The sequence below is a fragment of the Chionomys nivalis genome, chromosome 9 (assembly GCF_950005125.1).
Source record: "Chionomys nivalis chromosome 9, mChiNiv1.1, whole genome shotgun sequence".
NCBI lineage: Eukaryota > Metazoa > Chordata > Mammalia > Rodentia > Cricetidae > Chionomys > Chionomys nivalis.
This window is the reverse complement of record NC_080094.1, coordinates 17,894,930-17,918,053: the sequence shown is the minus strand read 5'-3', so window position 1 is coordinate 17,918,053 and position 23,124 is coordinate 17,894,930. Positions and strand designations below refer to the sequence as shown.

Below are 23,124 nucleotides of genomic sequence, written 5' to 3'. Positions count from 1 at the left end.
ACTGCAACTTAACTGGCCCTGGACTCCAAAAGAAAAAAAAGACCTCACGTCCTCTATCCAGGTGGCAACTCTTGGTCCGACTTCTGTGGTTCACTACTCCTGCTGCAGGCCGGCTGCAGGCCCAATTCTGACCCTGATCACTAAGCCTGAAAGCACTGGAGAGTGTCTTTCTCAGATATGCCCTCTCTCAGCGTACAGATGCACACTCTTGGGTCTGAACCTGGGTGGAAAGCAGAGGACACATTTGAGGCTCACATAAAGCACACTCAGTCACACACTGGAGAGAACTGATCTGCCCGCCCTTGCTTGGGGTCCATTGCTAACAAATGCCCCAAACTTGATATTCAAGAGAAATTCTTGAAGAAACAAGAGTATTAAAGTCATGCAAACACAGAGTCCTCTAAATAAACACCATTTCAATGGTTTTAATAAGCAAAATAGGAAACCATTTTAATAACCAAAAAACAGAAACCAGTCTGAATTAAAACTACAATAAGACTAGATTTTAATATTTTCATATCATAAGCAGGGGTTGAAATTGATCCCTTATTTTACATGAAATTAAAAACAATTTCTGTTGCGTTGCTGCAAGTTTGATTTCAACACAGTTGAATCAGTAAAAACCAAAGCTCGTTTCCGATGCAGGACGAATATCCACAATATTTAAAACTGCAAGCACCATGCGGTTCATACAATCTTGTTATTACTGTAAATTTATCAACTAATACAAACTCAAAAACAAACAAAAAAAGCATCCAGCCAGCAGCGCCAGCAAATTCAGATGGGAACTTAAAAAAAAAAAAAGTACGCTTTCATTTTGGTATTTTTGTCAGTGCAACTTAAATCCTTTTACTGACCCGCAGAAATGAAAGTAACAATAAAGAAAAACACCCAGACCTCCCCTCTAACTACTGTACAACCGACGGGAGTGGGGACACCACCAATAACTCTTCCTGCTATCCCGACAGCAGGGAGACACATGATGCACTCACTGGTCTAAAGAACGCACTTGGAAGTTGCAGCATTACCTGCCTATGTGTGGGTTGCTGGTACATTCTGAGAATGGCATTTGATTCGATGGGAGCTCAGGTCACCAATGACAAGTTGCAAGAGGTGGGGGGGGGGAGTTCTTTCACCCTAAACCATGTCGGGGGGCTTGCAATTAGCACCTTCCTGGAGGGATTCCAAGCCAGCCCTTGGGATGAAAAGTCAGGGAGCCAATCTCTTTTCTTTTTCTTCTTGGGGAGCAGGGGGTGGTCAGTTTGGCCAGAAGACCGGGTTGAGGACATGCTCCTGCACCCAAGGTGTGGATGTCCACAGTTATCTCCCTCCCTCACAATCTCTCCCTCAACACCAAAGAAACTGAAAAAAATGGGAAGGAAAAGGGGACCGAATATACAAATTCCAAAGGTTCCCCGCAACAAGGTTGTTTTTCTATCATTTTTATTTTTACTTACAAACAAAAATGCCATAATAATAAACCCAAACAAAGACTCAGCTTGCTGCTACGTTCTCAGTGTGGTTTGGCCGGGCGGGTAATTTACAAGCCGGCCGGCGACTGAAACTCCGCTCTCTCGCAGCCGCAGCCGCAGGAGTTTTGGAACTGCATCCCTACTCACTCAAAGAAACAAGGGGGTTATGATCCATGATCAACAACATGCTAAAGTTAAACAAGAAAATGGTACAAAATAGAAATTATTACCATACATGTCCAGCATGCAGGATTAATATTTTTAATGCAGATTTTCGTATTTTTCTATATAATCGAGCAGGCAATAAAACTGATGAAATTTTTTTTCTTCGCGCGCCGAATGTCCTAACTGAGGCCCGCGTCTCCGGCTGAGAGCCAGTGTTCTCCGGACTCTGGACAGACAGATCTGTCTGTTCTTCCTTCCTCAGCCTTGCCTCTCGCCCTCGGGGACTCCAGAGTCCCTCTCCTCTCCTCTGCTCTTCCTGGGGCGACCTGAGCTCTGGGCTGCGAATCGGCCGCCCTGGCACTCACAAAGTTCCCAGAGCCAGAAGTGTCCAGACGGCCTTGGCGACTCCTTGGAAAATGCCTCGCGGCCTTCCAGCCTGGAGAAAAAGTTACTCCGGGACCTCCCACCCGCCCGGGTCCCACTGACTTTGCCCAAGTCTAGCAGGCTGCGCTGGCTTGCGCCGCTCTCTTCCGAGCCAAGGATCCCTACCCACCCGTGCTCCCGCCCGTCACCCGTGGCCCTCGCGTCCTTCCTCCCTCTCTCTCGAGTCAAACAGGTCAAGGCCGGGGCCATGGCAGGGACAGGGAGTCCAGGGTTAGGAACACAGGACAGGGAGTCTGGGCCAGGGCAAGGGCGGGGGCCGGGACCCGCCACGACTCACAGAAAGAACTCGGGAGAGGAGGGGCTGTCGCTGGTGGAGCCCGCCTCCCTGAAGCCGGAGTTGGCGAGTTTCTCGCACTTGACCTTGTAGGCGTCTCTCTCTCGGGCCAGCCGGGACACCTCCTGCTTAAGCTGCTCCACCTGCTGAATGAGCTGTGTCTTCTCGTTCTCCAGGTGATGTTTCTGCTGGACGCGTTTATACCTGCACGACTGGGCGTAGCCCCGGTTCTTCAGGGTCCGCCGTTTCTGCTTCAGGCGAATCACCTCGTCCTTGGTGAAGCCCCGCAGGTGGCGGTTCAGCTCACGCACCGACATGGACACCAGCTGGTCGTCTGAGAACCGGTCCTCCACGCTCCCGTTGCCACCCGCAGCCGTCGCTGCGGCCGCTGCGTGCGGTCCCGGCCCCGGGTGGCTGGTGGGCAGCTGTTGCGCCGGACTGGCAGCGCTGGACGGCGGCGGCGACGCTTGGTGATGGTGGTGATGGTGCGGGTGAGCGTGCGGGCCCAGCTCATCGTGAGTCACACCGGCTCCTGGGTACCCGTGGTGAGGGTGAGGGTGGTGGTGGTGGTGATGGTGGTGCGCACTACGGAAGCCATCGAAGCTCTGTAGCGGCTGGGGCACTGGGTGGGAACCGATGAGTGCCTCCACGGCGTCCTCGGGCGTCAAGTTGAGCGCCTCGGGGTTCATCTGCTGGTAGTTGCTCGCCATCCAGTAGAGGTCCTCGAGATGGGTCTTCTGTTCGGTCGGACTGAAGCTGGGCGAAGAAGGCACCGAGCTGCACGGTGTGCTGAGCGGGGTGGATGACACCGAGCCGGCCGGCTGCAGGCGTGTGCAGGGCCGGCCGGGACGCTCCGCACGCCCCAGCGGCTCCTTCTTCACGTCGAACTTGAGAAGGTCGAAGTCGTTGACGTACTCCATGGCCAGCGGGCTGGTGGGCAGCTCTGGCCCCATGCTCAGCTCCGCGGCCATCGCTAAAGCGAGGCTCAGCCGCCGCTGCCGCGGGGGAAACTTTGCGACCGGCCGGGACGCGCCGAGCCAAACGCGGGGGCGAAGAGCGGCAAGCCGGGGAGGCGGGGAGCCGAGGGCGCTGCGGGCCGGGGCCGCCGGCCAAGCCTTTGTCTGGGGACGCGGCGGCGCGCCGGAGAGTCCTCCCGAGGCTGCCTGAGCTGCCCCGGAGCTCGGGGCTGCGGCCGCGCCGGGACCGAGAGGTGTCGAGCTGGGGAGGGGTGGAGAAGCAGGCGAGGTGCGCGTTGGGGCAGAGGAAAGGCGCGGGGCAAAGAGCCCGCCGCTCGCTCTCCGGCTCTTTGGCTCTAGGGCTTTCTCGCTTGCAGCCGCTCGCAGCACGGCGGTGCAGCTGTGCAGGAGCTGGCGCCGCCGCCGCCTTTTATCGCTTCCTGATGTCACAGGAGCGCGGGGGCCCAAGCGGCCCGGCGTGTTGGCCAATGGCTGCACGGCCCCCGCGGCCCAGAGACGCTGGGCGGGGCGTGCCTGACAGCTCCCCCGCCCCCCGCGTCAGCTGACTGGAGGCCGGAGGAGCCCCAAAGCCTCGGAGGCCTGGAGGAGAGAGCTGGAGCCGAGTGGGACGGCCGGCCCGGGCCCAACCCCCAACCCCCAACCCCCTCTGAGTTGAGGTCCCCCCGCACACTCGCCTTCGGTGCGCGCCCCACTTCTGGACCAAGCCGCCTTTCTCAACCCCCTGCCTACATTCACGCCTCCTTAGATACTCTTTGCACTCCTACCTTCGGCCCTTGTCACCCTCAAGTAGGCTCAGAATAAGAGCCGGGATGACGCTTTCCCGGCCCTTTGTTCCCAAGCGGCCCCCGCCCAGTGGGCGACGCTCCTTGTGTCCTCGGCGCCGCGGGTCGAGTGAATAAGTGTTGTGCGAGCCTGTGTTTCTGGAGGTCTGCGCAAATGTACGCGGTGGGGGAGGGCGGGGCTGGGACTCCAAGAGTTCTGTTCAAACCTAACTCTTAACCTCTAGGAAGGTTCTTCAGGCCAAGAGGCGCCGGTTTGGTGACTGAGCTCGGAGACAGTGGTCTCACCGCTCGGGCTCTGTTAATTTATCCCTCACCCCCAAAATGCTCCCAAAGAAGGTAAACAAGAAAGAGTCTGCCCAAAGGCTCTGAATACCTTTCACTGGCCAGTCGTACTGAGTACTGCGAGGCTCGGAGCAGAGACCAACACGGGTCGGTGCACCGAGTGGCTCTGAGCTACTAGGGAACCGGGCCCTGTTTTTGTCTGAACGTTTTGTAAGGATTAAGCTGATCCAAGCTTCTGAAGGCTGCGCAAAGGTTCAAACAGGCATAAAGTGCGACCCCATGTGGCCACGGTGCGCAAAGGCGCCCTGAACTGGTTGGTTCGGTGCCTGCAGGCTTGGACGGCGCCTCGGACCCATACTGGTCTTACTAATTCACCCGGCCAAGCCAGGTCTGAACACAGGCTGTGTGCACCCTGGAAGACTGGACAGACTCCCCTGGAACTATGCATAGGTCGTGCGATCCCATCTTCGAACTCAACCACGAGTTCTTCTCGGTTGTTTCTTTGAAATGCCATACCCAAGCCCTCGGGGTGTGCTTGTAGGCTACTCCCCTCTAGAGAAGGTCCCGAGCTGGAAAGATCAGTGTCCTAAAATGAAAACGCCAGGTGGAGAGGCTACAGGGCTACCCGGTGAGAAACCTTTCTGGAGCGCAGACGGGGAGGTGGGAGGCGGGAACGCAGAACGCTAGACTCTCAGACCGGGCTGTAGAGTGCCAACGGAGCTTCCTTACCCTGGGCCAGAAAGGCAGGAAATATGGGACTTTTCTGAGACCCCCCTCCCCAACCCCGATTTCAAAAGCGAATATCTATCTTATTCGCTGGATCCGGAGACCGGACCCGCCTCCCGCGTCGCTTTCTGGCTTCCCATCTCAAGACGCGGAAAGAAAAGCGGCCGAAAGCGTGCTAGGTGAGTGTGTCCTGGCTGCCGGGCTGCGCAGGACCGCCGGCCAACATCGCGCACGGGGGTCCAGTGGCCCGCGTCAATGACAACCAGACCAGAATTTTTTTTCCTGTAACAGAAAGAAAAATATGACTCCGATAAATAAGAAAAACCCTTTCTCTATGGTCCTTAGGAAAGATAGGGCAGACAGTGGTCTCGGGAGTCTGTTTTTAACAAAGTGAACGTATTTGAACTAAAACTTGACCTAAAATGTTTAGATCAGTGAATGGCTGAGAAAATCTCAAACCCTTGGAGAAGTGAACTCTTGGCAGAAATGATTCGGCCGCCTAGGCAGAGAGCCTGCCTGGGCCGTTCGCCCCAACCTCTGGCAGATGAAGATGGGCGTTAGGGACCCACTTGCCTTGTCCCAGCCGCAGTCGCAGGAGGAGAGCGAGGAGAGCGCACGCTCGAACCTAATCTCGGCAATGGGACGTTTTAAGGACATTTCGGGTTTAGAGTTCCAGGTCTCTGCAAACAGCGGTTCCAGCCTCTACCACCACAGGCTGACTCTCTAGACACCCACCGGGCTCCAGCGTTAGTTCCCTCCCTTAGCCATCTGAGACCCAGCGTTTCCCGAGTGCGCGCCTCACTGCACACCCTCTCCGGAGTACCGCGGAGTTCAGCAGAGCTGTGCTTGTTCCCCGAGTGTCACCACCGAGGACTGAAACCCACTTCTCAAGAACGTGGCCCTTGAAGAGGACTCTAGCAGCCACAGATCAGTAGTTGCAAAATCCCAGTAGATGCGCTGCCCTCTCTGGGTTTGGATTACGCGGCCTTTGTCCTGGCAGTTTTGCTCCTCTTTGTCCCTGTGACTATCTCTCTGTGGGAGCCACTATCTTCCTCTGGTCTTTAGCAGAGCTATCTCGCGGCTTCTACGTTCACTCCCCCTCCCAACCTGTTTCTTTGCTTCTACCCCCTCCAGAGAGAGAGAGAGAGAGAGAGAGAGAGAGAGAGAGAGAGAGAGAGATCCCGTGGGTGGAAGGGTAGAAAGGTTGCCCCAAGTGAAGACCTTTGCTCACAGCCTATTCTATTTCATGGTCCAGCCTCCCCCATTCTAATTCCTGATGTGCTCTGCTGCAGGGTCTTGGAACTGGAACTCCTGGGCTAATAACGTTTATCTCCAGACTGCCACCACGCTCTCCATATCCTTGTGCGGGATATTTCCCGGTCCTGGGTATCACTGCAGGACGGGACAAAGGACTGCTCCCCAACCCTGAAAGACAGGGGAGATGGAGAGGGTGCTGGGACGCATTTTGACTGGGAGCTTGATTGGAATATTGGAAGCGGAGAGAGAAGCAATGGGAAAGTGGCCGGAGACCCAGGCAATCTCCAGCACGCCCAAGAAAAGCCGGGATTGCCAGTGGCTAGAGCCCCTATACGGAGCAGTTTCTATCTAGCGCTTCGACTTATCTTTGAGATTGTTTTACTCCAAAGCGAACCCGGTTGCATCGTCCTGGAATTCCTTAACTTCATCGCAGTGATACAGGGACGCTGAGGGGTCCTAGACACAGGGCCTCGAGGCACTTCTGTTCTAGGGGAAGAAATTGCTCCCCAAGACGTTGAAGAGCAAGAGGCAGAACGTGAGGTTATCTCGGTGCTGCCCTCGTGGCATCTCCGCCACGCCATCAGGGTTACCTGATAGATACCCAGTGGCGCGCCTTCGTGCCTGCGCTTCCAGACTTGGGCGGTGCCCTGGCACCTGCGTTCAACGGTGATGTGCGCGGTTCACCCAGGTTTCCAGGAGGGAGGACTGCAGGTGCTTAGTGAGCGAGTAGGCGGAACTATGAGTGTAGGAGTGAGGTTTGTGGCACGCAGGAGGAGTGTGCCTGTATGTACAGTGTGAGTACTGGGTAGAGAACCGCAGTTGTCTACGTGTAGGGGTTGGAGACTCGCAACCCTCGCAGCCCCCCTAGAGAGCAGGATCCTACTATCCGAGATTGCCGAGCAGAAGCCCTTAAATTCAAGGGTCACAGGGCTTGAGTTCCACAGGGAAGGGACTAGCGTTTGGAAAGAAAGCCTACAGAAGCCTGCCTTCGGACGCTTTGTCACCCACACTTCTCTTGCAAGAAGCCTGGAGTTCTGCGCTGCCTTCACGGGACCCTAAAGGAAGAAGATGCCCTGTTGCCAACACTCCCTGAAAACCTCCGGAAGTCTGTGGCTTTCAAGAGGCGAGTGGGGGGAGGGGCGAGGTCCTTGAGGTCGTTCCACCCTACCTCTTCCTCCCTCTGACAGACAGCAGCTACTACTTCCACTTAGTGTGGTCGGCCACATACAACCGCCGTCAGAATCCAAACCAGCGCTTTCAAGGTTCTGTACTATGCTAGGTCCTGGTACTCAGGCCCTGTAGCAACCATAGTTATATTTTCTGCCAGTCGAAGATGGAGAACCCCTCCCGTGCTCAGCAGAGCAGGGATCTGTACTACAAAAGAAATGTCCACTTTCCTTTGCTTTATTTTAGTGTGTCTGAGAGAAAATTGAAGGATACACACCAGGCTCACATTCCATAACTCACTGGGTAGTATGGCCTCAAAGAGATGTTTCTTGAAAACATTCACCTCCACCCACTCAGGAATTTGAAATAACTTTTGTTAGATTTTGATTCTCATATTTCTCATGCGGCAGCAGCTCTTGTTATTCCTACTTTGCATAGATTGGCAGGCAGGTAGCTGGGGATATACATCAGAGTCCTAAGAGCTTCTTGTTCCTCCATCAGCCCACCTATAGAGGTCTCTGTAGTGGGCAAGGTCATCACTAGCTCACCCATAGACAGAGGGAGAGACTCTCAGAGGTTAAGTGATTCATTTCAATTTACACAGAAGTGATAGAACAGAACTTCTGACTTTCAGAATCCTGTGCAGTGGGGGAAGGGTTCCTCTACCATGAATAGACAGCACACCCTCCCCCCCCCCAGGGATGCAGGTGCCTGTATGGGTCTTCTCCAGCTGTTGTCTCTGGGGATTTCCAACTCTCTGAGAGACCAGTGGCTGTTCTGGTCACTGATAAGCCTCTTCCCAATTCTAAGGGAAGTGTCTGACTGCTTTTTCGTGGATGCCACAAGAACCCCCGGGTTCCCCCTCTTCCCTGATTGTGTGGGGACAGCAAGAATCCACGGTGAACTGCCAGCCAAAAAAAGGTTTACAGTCTTCCCATCCTGTCCCTCACCCTTGGCCTGCTGACCACGGAGGTTGGCTCTGAATCTCAGTTCTGACTTTGGTGGCCCTGCCTGTGTCCTGAGTTTGACCTTAAGTGCCAGTCTTAAGAAAGACTGAGACGGAGAATAAAAATAATAAGAAGGAAAGGGAGAAGGGGCAGAGAAAGACGAGGGGAGGGAGAAAGAAGAAAGAAGGGAAAAGAAGGGGGATGTGGCTTGTGGTCACATAGAAGGAGCTGACGCTGCTAACAGCCACAGCTGGGTGAAGGCTTGCCATTGCCACTCCCTGTTCACCACACCTGATGGCGACCCAAGGCCATCATTACAGACACTGAAACCACATCCTGGCTTTCACCTCTCGGGGCCTGACCAAAACAGCGGTCTCCCTCCACCTCATGCCTCCAGTTCCCCACCTGGCACCCCCCCCCATCCAAGCTATCCTCATCCACAGCTTAAAAGACAGCAGAGGCTTTGGCTATGGACTGATTGACTTTTGCTATTTCATGGAGCTAGTCAGTCTTGTTCTATGAGACCGGTCATTCTAGGTCCGGAGCTCTACTCCCTCACAGGACTGCATGTGATGTCTCCCACCAGACTCTAATTGTCCTTTACGCCCCCCATTAATGGTCCAGGCATACCCGTTCCTTTAAGTTCCTCCGCCTACTAAGCTGCTTTCAGCCATGAGTCTCTGCATATAATACCACCCTCTACCCAGAATGACTTGGCTGCTTGTCTCTGAAGGACTTAGAAAAGGTAGGATGGAGATCTTCCCAGGCTTCAGGAGGACTTGGGTTGTAGTTGGGTTTGGGGGTCAGAAGAGATCCACAGCATTCTAGGAAAACTCCATTCCATGTTGTCCGACAACAGGGCTCAGGCCTCTGCCCTTCCTTTCTGCCAGGTGGATCAGGGAGACCTCAGGTTTGAGAAAAGCCTTAGGAAACAATACAGGGGAGGACAAATGCGGTTTGATCAGTCAGTCCAGATTATTTTCACTTGAGATAATGCATTAAAAACACAGGGTATTCAACCACACAGATTATGGAAACACATTTGGAGAAACTACATTAAATGACCTTGAGCTCCTGGGGGCTGTTTCTGGGTTCCCAGTAGCCAGCATAATACCCGTAGCAGGAGGTATTCAATTATAGTTATGCAATAAATGAATGAGTGAGTGGATGAATGAATGGGTAAACTCAGAGACTTGCTTACTGCTCAGTATCTCTGAACCCTCAGACCTCTCCTGCATGCCCCAGTACCTTCCTCCCCCTTGTTAGCATTCATCCCTAATCCAAGCCTCACTCTTTCCTCCCAACACTCACAGACTAACCCAAGGAATGGGGTGATCTGGTACCCCAAGCCCACTTGCCTGGATGCTCCTCCAGCTGGGGAGCCGATTTCTAGCTACTGAGGAAGTGAACAGCACCTTCCATCACAGAAGGCTGATAAAATGGTTCTGATGCTGGACTGTAATGAAGCCCAGGCTGCGGTCAGGCAGGCACTGCAGTGACCACTGTGGCTCTTTTTCCCTTTCTTTACTTTAAGATGAAATATACATGATAGAGGCACAAGATCGGGTTCCTGGAGTAAAATATGCAGCAATGTCCCTTGTAGCATTTCTGTCTCCAGCTTCAGCTAGCTTGTTTTACTCAGTGACCTCCATGTCATATACCCACATCTCCTTCTTTCTTTTAAATGTATGTGCAGCATTCTGCCCAATGGATGCCCTGTCATTTTTCTTTTTCTTCTTCTTCTTTTTTTTAGAGCAAGTCCCATATTGATGGGGCATTTAAGGCATTTCTGAGCTTCTCTGTTGCAAACGATGCTGCCACCAACAGCTTTTATGCATGTTCCTTTTAACAGATGTGCAAGCATTTCTCCTCAAAGCAAGGAGAGGGATTGCTAGATTGAAAGATAGGTGTATTATCAATGTTAATATTGTCAAATTATCCTCCAACAAGATTGTACCTATTTAATTTCCCATCTAGAAGCTAGGATGGAAATCCATCAACAATGGATTTTTATCAAGGTTTTTCATTTTTATGTCAATTCTGCAAGCATTGCTGGGAAGCGAGGGCTCCTCCATCCAGGAAATTGCAGGCCTTGCATTGCAGCTGGGAAGGTGCTGTGGAGACATGGTGACAGTACATTCATACTGCCATCAGGGCTCAAGAAAATGACTGCTAGAGGAGAGGTAGGGGCCGAGAAGGCTGAAGAGAAGAGGTAAGACTTGCCTGAGGCTTTGGAGGTGCCGAAATTTATCAAACACAGAAGCAAGAAGACTTGAGGGAGTCATCCAAGCAAGGGCCCTGTCTCCTGGGCCCTGGATGCAGCTGTTCCGGAGACAGAGCCACAAAGCTCTGTAAGAGCAAGCACTCCAGTGGCCAAGGAACTGGAGCTCTATCCCACTCTATCCCAGGAGCCAACAAACCATCTTCACAGGCGCAGGCATCCTTTTCATTCACTGTGGGGCACATAGTAGGTGCTTAACAGACATTTATGGAAAGACAAAGAAATGCCTGAACGGTATTTAAACAGTATGCATCCTCCTCTTCCATCTCTTCCATCTTTCAGGGACAGAACTGGGAAGCTGCTTGCTTTCTAAACGCTGGAAAGACGGTAGAGACGAATCCAGCCTAGGAACCCTCTCCTGGGTCTCAACCCCCATCCCGGCCTTGTGCCAGATCCTTTCACCTCTGCCTGTTAGAGATTGCTTTTGGTTTCTGTGTTGACAACCCTTGTTTCTGTGTTTAGAGCGGCTGTTCAGTGCCATTTCCTGATTTAATATCGGTCCCGGCACAGAGCGAGGATGCACAGTTAGCAGATTTTGCTCCAAGTATTTTTCAAGCTCCCTTTTGATGTAAGGGTTGGGTTTTCAGCTTCCCTGATCTCGACAGGCATGCAGAGGGGAGGAGGGGCTAAGGGAAGAAGGAGTTGAGAACAGGAGATGGAGGGGAGGGAATCAGGACCCTGAGGACCTCTGGCAGAGCTGATCCACACAGAGAGCTTAACCAAGACAGGAGCAAACAGAAGAATCTGAAGCAAGACTGCCACTACCCACTGTGTGACTGGGAAGGGGGACATAGCTGTCTCTGAAATAAACAAAAGGCTCAAATAAAGTGGCATGGAGCAACTCCAAAACACCAGGAGGCAAAACCAAAATTAACCTGGGTCCCAACAGCACTGGATTTTGTGTGACTTTGATAAAATGTCTACTGGAACCAAAGACTTCTGTGAGATTAGAAGAAAGAAGAGACTAAACACTTCTCACTCTTCTATTAGGAACTAGAGCTCTGTTAGTGCAAAATAAGAAAGAAAGAAAGAAAGAAAGAAAGAAAGAAAGAAAGAAAGAAAACTTAAAAAGCGGCAACTGATACATGTATAGTGGAGGCAGGAGGCTCACAGACCCACAATTGAGGACAGAACTCAAGAAGAGACCAACATTTCTTGACACTGACACCCCCATCAGTATTTCCTGACACCTACAGTATCCCTAACAGCATTCCCATCAACATCCCCATCAGCATCCCCTTCAGCATCCCTAGCAGCAGCCCCATCAGCACCCATAAAGTTACTAGGTTTCATTTCTCCCTCTTCAAACACCCATTTGCAGGATTCTCCCTCTGAGACCTTCTGTGTCAATTTAGGTCTTCTAAGAAGCAAACAAAAGATTTATTAGAGTATCACTGGGAAGGAGGTAGGAAGGAGGAGCAGGATGGGCAGGGAGATCACAGACACCTGTGAAAAGAACAAGAAGGAAGAAGCTGAAGTTTCAGCCTGAGCTGGAGAAGTTACAAGCTCCTGGGGATGTTGAGGCTCCCTATCTCATGGGAGTGAACCAGCTCCCATACCAGTGCTGGATTAGGGGCTGGAAGCAGCCAGAAGTACAGCCAAGGGTCAAACACAAGTATGGGAGTGCCAGGGCAGGGTTATCCATCCACAGGGCTCCGACAACAATTGCTCATGAAGGAGACCTCAGCCAGGCCCTTCCTGGCTATCCCATCCCCCATCTTCCACTGGCTCAAGGCAGATTTTTCCAAGTACTTACTCATCCACAAGCATCTTACTGGGGGGGGGGGGGGAGTCTGCATGCAAGGGATGACATACAGTTAGTATTTCTTATTTCATTCAATCTTACCCAGTAACCTTGTAGATAGGCCCTATGATCATGGTTGCCTCCATGTCATAAACAAGGAGCTTAAGTTCACATGGACCGAATCACTTGCCAGAGACCACAGCTACCAAGCGGTTCAGCATAGATCCAAAGTCCCTTAGACTCTAGCCATTGCTCTAAATAGCTTTTACTGGGAAAAAGTCCATAAAGGGAATACGAGAAGCTCCTTCCCCTCTGTGCACCCACCTCTCCTGTTGCTTAATCTCCTTCTGATCTCCTTAGGGTCCATGCCCACCTATTTCCAGGTTCGTCTGCTAGTCCACTCCAAGCAAGAGACACAGAATGTTTGCCAGAAGTAAGCACTGTCCAGCATCCACATATCTGTGTTTTTCCTAAGCACCCTTTCCTCCAGGAAGCCCTCCCTGGTTCACCTATGTTTCCATAACCCCGTATACACACAGAGCACCAAACTCCTGTTACGTCTGTGTCCAATGCCGAGCCCAGCTTTTCTAGAACCAAAACTAACTCTAGATCGAATGTAGGTGCTCGCAGGGGAAGATTGGTCCAGGACAACAAAAGAACACCTTCGGAAGGTAAGAAACCTTTGCAGAGAAAACCATGGCTTTGACCTATGGAAGCACAGCCTGCAGTACAGGGCCTGACCACCAGGGGCCTCATCACCTTGAGGCAGGGCTAAGGTGGCCCCAGGGCAAGTCGGGCAAGATAGGGCCTCCCTCCTCAACTATCCTGCAGGGGCCAGCCCCCGGCCTCAGCATCCACTCAGCCCAGTGGCCCAGTGGGTAGCCCCAGCTAAGGAGGAGAGTTATTTTTATTTATTTCTTCTTAATCATGAACTTAATTTAGCTGCTAATCAGGTTACCATGGTGATTTGCACGGGCTTTACAGCAGTTTCCTAACGCGCCTTTTTCTCACTCTTTTAGTAAACGAGCAAAATTTGGGCACTGCGCAAGGAACATTTGGGCGCTGCACAAAGAAGCTGCCTGCTGACTGTCCTAGAACAAGGTCAACCGCATCGCTTTTCTTTCACCTTGCCTCGTGTGCTTAAGAGTCCGTCATGACTCTGGGCAGACCCCGAATACCCCAGGTATTTCTTTTCTGTCCCCTCTCCAAAACCTTCAGTTGGTCCCTGTCGCCAGCCAGATGAGGACTGGGCCTTGTGCATTGCTTTAAAGGTCTGCCCTCTGGTCTTCTTTCCCAGCCTCCCCTGCATGGGCATCTGTTCCTCTGTATCTTTGTTTGTGATGTTCTCCCAGGCCTAGGAATATCTTCCTCAGATATATGGAAGCCCTCACTTGTTGGAGTCTTCCAGAAGAGTTCATTCTTCCCTTCTGTACTGAAGAAGGGGGTTCTAGCTTCTCTTGGAGGGTCACCATATCCCAAGGGGTTATCTAAAAATACATCTGAGCACCGAAACTGGCTCCATTACACCCTGGCATGGGACTGGGTGTTGTCAACACAGGGAAGCGGGGCAGGGAGGCGGTAGGAAGAGAAGACTAAGAGCTCCTGTCTTGACAGCTTGTTGTATTTCTCTGTCTGGAAGTTCGGCTTGCTTTCCATCCAGGCAGTCGGTGGGTGGGGGTCGGGGGACAAGGATATTCACTTCATGTTTCTCCTGTCTCACCCAGGGGCTCAGAAACACTCCTTTCTCAGACCAAATTGAGTACCCCACCCCATCCCCCACAGGGGCCTCCCAGAAGGGACAGTGTCTCCAGATTGGAGACCACAGTTTCCAGGATCTCCCCGAGGACCTCAGGGCTGGCTGCCAATCAGACCTGGAATCAGCCATAGTCCATTAGTGGATGCCCCGGGTGCAAGGCGCCAACACAGCCCCCCAGGCATTGGCGCCAGAGGCTGCCCAGGGAACCCAAAGCCACCTTCAATCATTATCTTGGCTTTTGTCATTAGACAAACTGGACCATGGACTATAGGCTGTTTCCTAGGTGAGCATCCTTTCCAGCTTCACACACACACACACACACACACACACACACAGCTACTCTGAGCTCACAAACTAACCACCAGTGTTGGGTGTGGGTACAGCCCCCACAGGAGGCCTGGCCTTTTACAGCATCCCACCCTGCCACTGAGGCAGTGTGGGCTTCTAAGTTGCTATCCTTCTCAGAGACATTCTTATCTCCTCTGGAAGATGGGGCGATAGCAAGAGGACACACTCGGGCTTCGATAACCAGGGCTACATGTTAGAGCCCAAAGAACTTGGGGCTCCCAGAGAGGCTCTGCACCTTTTCTGTGATTTTGATTGAAGTTTGAGACCCTGGGAGGTGAGGTTAGCAGGCTGAGACACCTATAGGGGTGACAAGAGAGGAGCTACCTAGATGACAGGCCAGACAGGCCCTGATGGCTGAAGCCACGCTGGCAGGCTTGATTGTCCAACCTACTCTGCTCCCCCACACCACCCTTTCAACCTGTAAAGAATCCTGGCTAGAACAGATCCAGCAGTGATGGGAGCATAGAAGGACAGAATGTCCAGGCACAAGTGCCCAAAGCTAGGGACAATCTGGGGTTCTAATCCTAACTTAGTGGGACATTTACTGTGTGATCTTCAGCAAGTCACTTAACCTCTCTGGGATTTTGTTCCTTTTTCTGGGTAGGTAAAACCCCACTTAAATAAAGATTGGACTTTATGTTCTGCACCTGCACCTCCTGCCTGAAAGCTCTTGTGTCTACCAGTAGTGAAGGGAGAAAGGGCAGCTTGGAGAGAAGGGAGAAGAGTGCAGTACCTGCTCCGGCCACTGGGGGCTGACTTACTCCACCCTGTACACACTTTTAACTATCAGCTGCCTGTTCCTAGGAAGGGTTTAAAAGGCACCCAGTGTGGGAAAGGGCAGGGTCACGGGTTGCACAGCACTGTGTCTAAAAACACAGGCTCCGAGCCTGATGTCAGAGTTCAAATCCCGGGTCTTACTAGCTGGGTGGCCTTTGAGCAAGGTGCTTACACTGCCTGTGTCTACGCTTCCTTCCATGTCTAATGACCGGCAGTAGCCTTTTGAGCCTGGTGAGTCAGAGCGCCCTGGAGAGTGACTGTGCACCAAGCAGTTCCCTATCTGCCACTTCTCAAAGCCACCATGGAAACACTCCAGGATGCTGAAAGGCAGACGTGAAACCTCTCACCTGGGCCTGCGACTCAGAGCGTTTGCCACCAGCCCCTGCCCATTCCCACTTCTGTTCAATATGATCGATGTTCTCAACTGACTTGTTTTGCAAAACAAGTTCATACAGCAATGGAAACAGAGACAGGAGTAGGAGTTAATTAAGGGCAGGGTGAACCACACATCGATCCTAACATCGTTAAAAGAGAGACAACCAGACTTTAGGACATGATTCAACAAGGAGAACGCAACACTATCTACAAAGGCTTCCAGACAAAGATCGAATATGACAACACCCTAACTACTGGCTTCTGGGAAACACTGGGGATGAATGGAGGAGCCCCCCCCTGGAATAGCACCAGGAGGGGGGGCATCAGTCACATCCACAAGAAGATATAGTCTGGTGAGAGCAAGACCTAGGGCTACCCAGAGATAAGCAAATGTTCCCAAAGAAACTCGTGGCACTTTCAAAAAGTGAAGTTAATGACATTTCTCTTATTCTCAATGTGGACTATCAAAAAGATGCTTAAGAATTATGCCAATTAAATGCAATTGCTGATAGCATGGTCCAAACACACAAAACTGAAGTATGTATTTTTGAGAAAATTTGGAATATTTGAATAACAAGCAAGTACTGGATATGAAGAGAACTGTTAGTTTTATTTTGTTCGATGTGATGCTGGTATTACTTATGATCATGTTAAAAGAAATTCTAAGTCATAATCGGTTAGTCACAGCTTATAAAATATTTAGGTATAAAATGCACTGGTACCTAGGATTTGTTTCAAATACTCCAACAAAAGGAGAGGAAACAGAAGGGCAGCTGGTGAGGGCAGACCACCAAATAGGAGGTGTTAAAGATGCAGGGCTCAGAGGCATTAGGGGTGAGCATGGTTTGGCCCCTTGAGATAGAAGGGACTAGAAGGTCTGTCAAATCACTGGCTAGCTAAGGAGCAGCATGTCTCTTACCTATTCTCGGGCCCTGGGAGAAAGAGGACGCTCACACACCACCCAGAAACGCGGTCATTCGCGTTCTCACTGACTCCTCAACTCTTCTATCCGTCTATCATCTGTTTACTCCATCAGCATATCAGCTTGTGGAGCGCACACTATGTGTGAAATGCAGAACTGGTCATCCTAACAGCGTGGCACTGCTGAGGTTGAAGGGAGAGTCGCACACTTGTTGACTCTACTGTCATGAAAACACGTCTCTACAAAGCATGAAAAGTCCAAATAAGGATAGTTATGGGCCGTGTTGGCATCTCACATGGAGGATATGACCTGGTCTGACCTGAGGGATGCTCAGGGATGCCTTCTCTGTAGCATTTATGCAGAGACTTGAAGGATAAGATGGGCACGGTCAAGTGAGGAGCCTAGAAAGTGCACTGGGGCAAAAAGAACAGTAAGAGCAAATGTCCTGGGGCAGCAAGAAGCAAGGAATTGGGGAGAGCATAAAGGAGTAGCTAGGACAGAGTGACAGTAAGGACAAGCCAGTTAAGGAGCTCCTGAGGGTGAGAATCACTGCTCTTGACCTTAGAGAAAGCTCTCTTCCATAAACATCATGGCACACAGAGACAGAGGCGGCAGGGACAGAGGCAGGGATAGCAGCATTGGGCCCGCTAACAGACGCTCCTGTGATGGGTCAAGGCAAGAACTGCAGAGGGTATGCTCTTGTTGTCTAGAGTAAATGCCCACTTCCTCCAGGAATTTTTGCTGGGGAGTAGGGTAAAGAGGAAGCCTTCTCTCTAGTGCAGAGAAAAAGTATTGGCAAAGTGGACCTTTGGAACTAACAAATAAGTATTGTTTCTTGTTAGGATTTTAAAATCTGGGGGAAAGCAGGCCCAGGCTCTTTCTGTGATCCATTTTGCAGCCAGTCACAGTCAAGGACAAGACATTCTAGGCAACTTCAGGGCCCCTTGACCAGTGATTTATGGCCCTGAGACTAAGGCTTCTAAGGAAAAGGCTCCAAAGGAAAAGGCTCCACACAAGTCAGACATGTGGTTCCAGCAGTTAGAGTCCACCCATCTGAGTCAGGCCAGCATCTGGAAAATGAACCAGGCTGGCACGAGCTGAACATCTTCATTCATGGTAAGTGGGCACAGAGGACCAGGAGCTGGGGAGAGAAGACCCATTTTTCAGATGAGGAAAATGAAGTTTGGGGGGAAAAAAGCCTTGCTCAGGGTCAACAGCTGGGGGAGTCAACCTCACATCTGCGTGAGTCCTAAGGCTGTATGCCTCAGTATGTGAGTGGCTCCCTGGAACTTTCTACATCTGCCTGGTATGGTTGGTTGACTCCTTAGGGCTCTTTCTCCAGTTTTCCAAGATTGGAATGCTGATGTCCCCATAGGGGGAGCAGAGAGGCTTCCAGACCCGAGCTGGCATATCCAACAGCAGCTCTTTCTCCTCAGAACCAAATGCCTGCATCCTTGTCCGGAACAATGGTTCTACAAAGACCTACAAGAAATTAGGAATAAGAAACCTTCATCCTTTAAAGCATGCAAAGCATTCTGAACCCCTGTGAGAGACAGCATTGCACAGCTCATGCGTGTCCCTGAGAGGATGCTAGGTTTTGGCCTTCAGGAGCACCATGGCTGACTCAGCTCTGTGGTTCCAGCAGTCTGGCTGAGAAGGAGACAACGGATGCCTCTGAGGAACAGGACAGACCTTTGGCACTGGAGGTGGTACAACAAACCCAATTGAGAAGAAAAATGAAAAGATAGGGGAAGACTAAAGGAGCAAGATTCATTGTCAAAAGCAGGCTACAAAACCATATTTTAAAAATCTACATAAATGCTGCATTCACTTAATCATGTGAGAGAGTGAGCAAACACGTGAGCACAGCAAAGGTTCTAGATTTAAAAGTGTAAGCCAAATGTTAGCAGTCATATTTACGTGTGGTTATTTATTTCCTTAATTTTTCCTCCAAGGTGTATTAAAATGAGCTTATAGAATTCCAACAAACGGGAGAAAAGTCCATTGTTACATTATTGGATAACCATTTTGATAAATATTCAAGATTGGGGTATTGCCTGCTTTCCTGAACCCAGAGATAGCTGGGTGCCAGTCAGGGATCTGACATTCTGTGAGCACAGAGGGGCAGCCATGATACTGCAGACCCCAGGGCCCCCAGGATTCACACCAGAAACCTCCAGCCAGCCCTCTATCCAGGATGCAGAGAGTAGATGCCAGGCCCAAGAGCCATCTGCCAAATCCCGGCATCACCAAGTACATTTCCAGACTCTTTCTCCATCACAAGTCAGTAAATCAAAGCCTATCTCATACAAAGGTGGGCCTTTTCTGGTAAAACACAAAAAAACTTAATCTTTGGTCCAGAAGCAGTAGATTGCGGCAGCAAGCCGGCAGCCAAAACCATTAATCTTTGCCGCGTTCCCCAACTGGCCCGAGCAGTAAAGAAGATAATACCCCAGCAGAATCAGTGACCCACTACAAATTGGTCCTGAAAGGTCCACCAGCATAAATAGACTTTTGCTGATCCAACACTTGTTAGGAACCCCAACAAAGAGACTATTGGCTCATCTGATGAGCCGCTTGCAATGGGCCCTTGCAATGGCTTGTGATGGATGACCACCCTCCCTTGAAGGGGAAGATGCAGCTCCTGGTATGGGGCCCTTTCTCATCTTAAATTTGTCCTCAATAAATCACAGGTGCAGAGAAGCCAGCATCAGTTTCATTACACCTACATGCTCCGGTATCAATCACGCCACCATGGCGGCCTGTCTCGGCGCCGTTCATTTCAAGTGGCTTTTTCTGTCCTGAGTCTGTTTCCAGCGTGATGCATGCTTCAAATGGGCTGCAGCCCAGTGGGAAGGAGGAAGATGCTTCCTTCTGAAGGCCTCTGCTTCCTCGGCCTCAGCATTTATTCCCTCCTCTTTCTCCATTCACCGGTCCCCAAATGGGTGCTATTCTGAATTCAGCACCCAGTCCCCAGGCAGATAGCTTAAACTTGAAAATCAGAAAGCCTCCTCTTCAGAGAATGGCTCCTGACATTTGGCCATTAAAAAGTAACAGTTTTCCTTTGTTTCTGAATCTGTAAAATGGGGTTATAACACGTCACTGTGTATATCGAGTGCAGTGTTATGAGTAAAGGCCCCTGCATAGCACAACACAAAGCAGATGTTTGACTGAAGTGGTCCTAACCCCTGAACGTTTCTGCACTTGGATTCAGACTGAAGAGGAAGGATTGCGAGGTGGCTGAAGTCACCGCACAGGCTCCTCTGTCCCAAGCCCAGGACCTAGTACCAGCACAGGTGTGTCAGTTACAGCCATAATTCATAAGAAGTGCTGCCACAGTTCATTTTTCTGCCCTATTCCTTTCATTGTAGGTAGTTAAGATACACTTAAAACTAAAGGCACCAGCAAGCTCACAGACTTCTTCTTAATGCATATAATCAAACACTTTAGTGTTATTGAATGCATGTATAAGACTCATCATAAAAACTGCAAAGTTAAAAAACAATCACAAATGGTGTCTTTTTCGACAAGTCCTAAGCCTATCTTCCTAACCACCAGAGGCAAGTCCAGCACACAGTCCTGTCCCAGGCCTCTGGGGAGGGCAGAGCTCCCACCATCTCTGCTGTGGGGTGGAACACTCAGGGACAGTCTGCTAATCATTAACCAAATGAGCACGTCTTCAACAGAGAGGGGAATGCAAAGGGGCCTTCCTCTCTGAGATGCTCAGGGCCGCAGACAGAACAAGCTTTCCAAAGGATACTTCCATTCACTCTAAACCCACAAGAGCAGGAGTGACAGAGCCATTTGCTTGCTCTGTCGGGGAGGGGACACAAAGGAGATGCAGAGAGACAGGATGAGAAAGGAGATAGGTACAGCAGGGAATAGCAGGGGAAGGGAGGGGAGAGGAGAGGAGGAAAGGAACTCCAGGACACAGGAGAGAGGGGAAGGCAGAGTGGATGCCGGACAGACTCTACTCCAGGGCACAGTGGCACACCAGTGATGTATATGGCCTCAAAACCTGAAGAAAGAGCCCATGGAACCACAGATGGATGCTACCTATCACAAAGAACGGACTAGGCTAGCAATGGTGGTGGTGGTGAGACCTACATGTCCAGCCTGACCATCTATACTCTTTTCACTTCCGACTACTTAATCTCCTATATACTCTGGAAGGTAGTTACTATGTTTCATCTGTTCAAAGATAGACTTTCCTTTGCTGGTTTTAACACCTCTGAAGTGTCTGTTGCCATCCATGGTGATTGAGCAGTGAACGATCTTGGTGCCGTTGTCATATCTGGGAAGATACATCACAACTTTAGAATGGGAATTTTTAGTTTAAAATCTTCAGACTGGCAGGGGAGTGTGGAAAAACATGAACATCGACAATGCCCATGTTCTGTCTCTAACTAGGTAGCTTGAGGACTACCTTATGCAAATTATTTTGCTTGCATACCCCTTTTGAGATGTAGTGACAAAGGCGTGTGATAAAAAGCTAAATAAACCCAAGGGTTCTTTCTGTAAGGCTATAACTAACATTGCAAGTAGAGAGCATTATATGACGACAGTTTCATTGACAAAGGTTCCGTTTTCCTTAGCATCACAAGAACTCGTTGTGCAGAAAAAAAAAAAAAAAAACCCCAAAACGCAGCACAGGTTCCATCCGCTAGAGCAGCGGGATCCCAACCTTCCTAATGCTGAGATCCTTTAGAACAGTTACTCATGCTGTGGCGACCTCCAACCACAAAATTATTTTCTTTACTACTTCATAACTGTAATTTTGCTGCCATTACGAATTATAGTGTACATATCTGATAGGCAGGATATCTGATATGTGACCCCTGAGAGAGGATTGTCCAATCCTAAAAGTCCACAGATTGAGAACCACTCCTCTAGATGGACAAACCCTTCCTTGCTCCCTCAGAGTCACACAGAAATCAAAGCCCCGGCCTTTCTAATTCCAGACCTCACACTCTTGGCCATTAGTGTTAATCTTCTTTGGCATCTCTGGAGGCAGACCAATAGAGGCTCCAATGCCAGTTCTGCCACTGAGTGCTTTGTGACCAGGACAGTGACTTCTGGTCTTGGGCTCGTAACACAGAGATGCTACAAAAACATGCTTCTCAAAGTTATGGGTAAGGAAGTCCATATACAAAGAGAGTCAGCCAGGAAATAGGCCCCAAGAAGGCTCAAGATGCCTACAGGGCATCTATGGCGCAACCTCTTTGCCCCTCAGCACTAACTAGTGAAAGACTCGGATGGCACTGAACTGGCATTGGTGTAGAGCAGAATAAGATACTTTCAGACCTGACTCAGAAAAAACAAAAAAGCCGGGCGGTGGTGGCACACGCCTTTAATCCCAGCACTCGGGAGGCAGAGGCAGGTGGATCTCTGTGAGTTCGAGAACAGCCTGGTCTACAAGAGCTAGTTCCAGGACAGGTTCCAAAACCACAGAGAAACCGTGTCTCGAAAAACCAAAAAAGCAGTTCTGCATACACCATGGCCCCACGCCTAAGGAATATTCAGTCTTCTCTTCCACCAACAAAACAAAAAACACAGTAACAGTAACTAGAAGCAGCCTGATGCTGTTTCTATTATGCTATTCACATCTAAAGAAGGCCAGGAGAGTTGAGCAGCCTATGAGATTGACTTGAGATGACCTGGGCCCACCCAAAGAACAAGTAGATTCAGTGGTTTTTTTTTTTTTTTTTTTTTTTTTTGGTTTTTCGAGACAGGGTTTCTCTGTGGTTTTGGAGCCTGTCCTGGAACTAGCTCTTGTAGACCAAGCTGGTCTCGAACTCACAGAGATCCGCCTGCCTCTGCCTCCCGAGTGCTGGGATTAAAGGCATGCGCCACCACCGCCCGGCCTAGATTCAGTGTTTTGAGTCAATTTGATATTATTTATTGGAGGAAGTGACTGATGAATTAATTCCCTACTCCGTCTGAGACCAGAAGAGTTCATTTTTAAGTGCCCACCTTAGTGACAAATAAAACATGCATACTCTACAGTAAAATTGGAAGAATGTTAAAAAGACTTAGCCACATATAACCCCATTGTTATGGGTTGGATATGGCTTAAATGCCTGCCCCAAAAAGTTTGATGCTGGATGTTTGGTACATGCTGTGGTGATGATGACATGGAACCTTAAAGAGGTGGACTTTACTGAGCAGTACTTAAGACAACTGGGGTGTAGCTTTGGAAGGGAATGCAGAACTCCAATCTATTGGAAGGTTCCTGCTGCACGGACTCCAGCCCTTATGATAGAACTGCCCTTAGCTCCTCACTGAATCCAGCATCGCATCCTCCAAAATGAGGAGCTGATGAACCTCTTTTCTTTGTAAAGTAATGCCTTTGGCTTTTTGTTATATCAACAAAAACAGACTAATACACCTCCTCGGTCACATTTTGTTTCTTTCCATTCTTATTCTTG

At 50.4% G+C, this 23,124-nt stretch overlaps 1 protein-coding gene across 1 annotated transcript; it reads right to left on the bottom strand.

Annotated features, from left to right (window-relative positions):
• Nucleotides 1-399: 399 nt before the first annotated feature.
• On the bottom strand, nucleotides 400-3,700 carry Mafb (MAF bZIP transcription factor B). Its single transcript, XM_057781975.1, has one exon. The coding sequence runs from the start codon at nucleotides 3,324-3,326 to the stop codon at nucleotides 2,355-2,357; it is 972 nt and encodes a 323-aa protein (XP_057637958.1). The 5' UTR covers nucleotides 3,327-3,700; the 3' UTR covers nucleotides 400-2,354.
• Nucleotides 3,701-23,124: the final 19,424 nt, after the last annotated feature.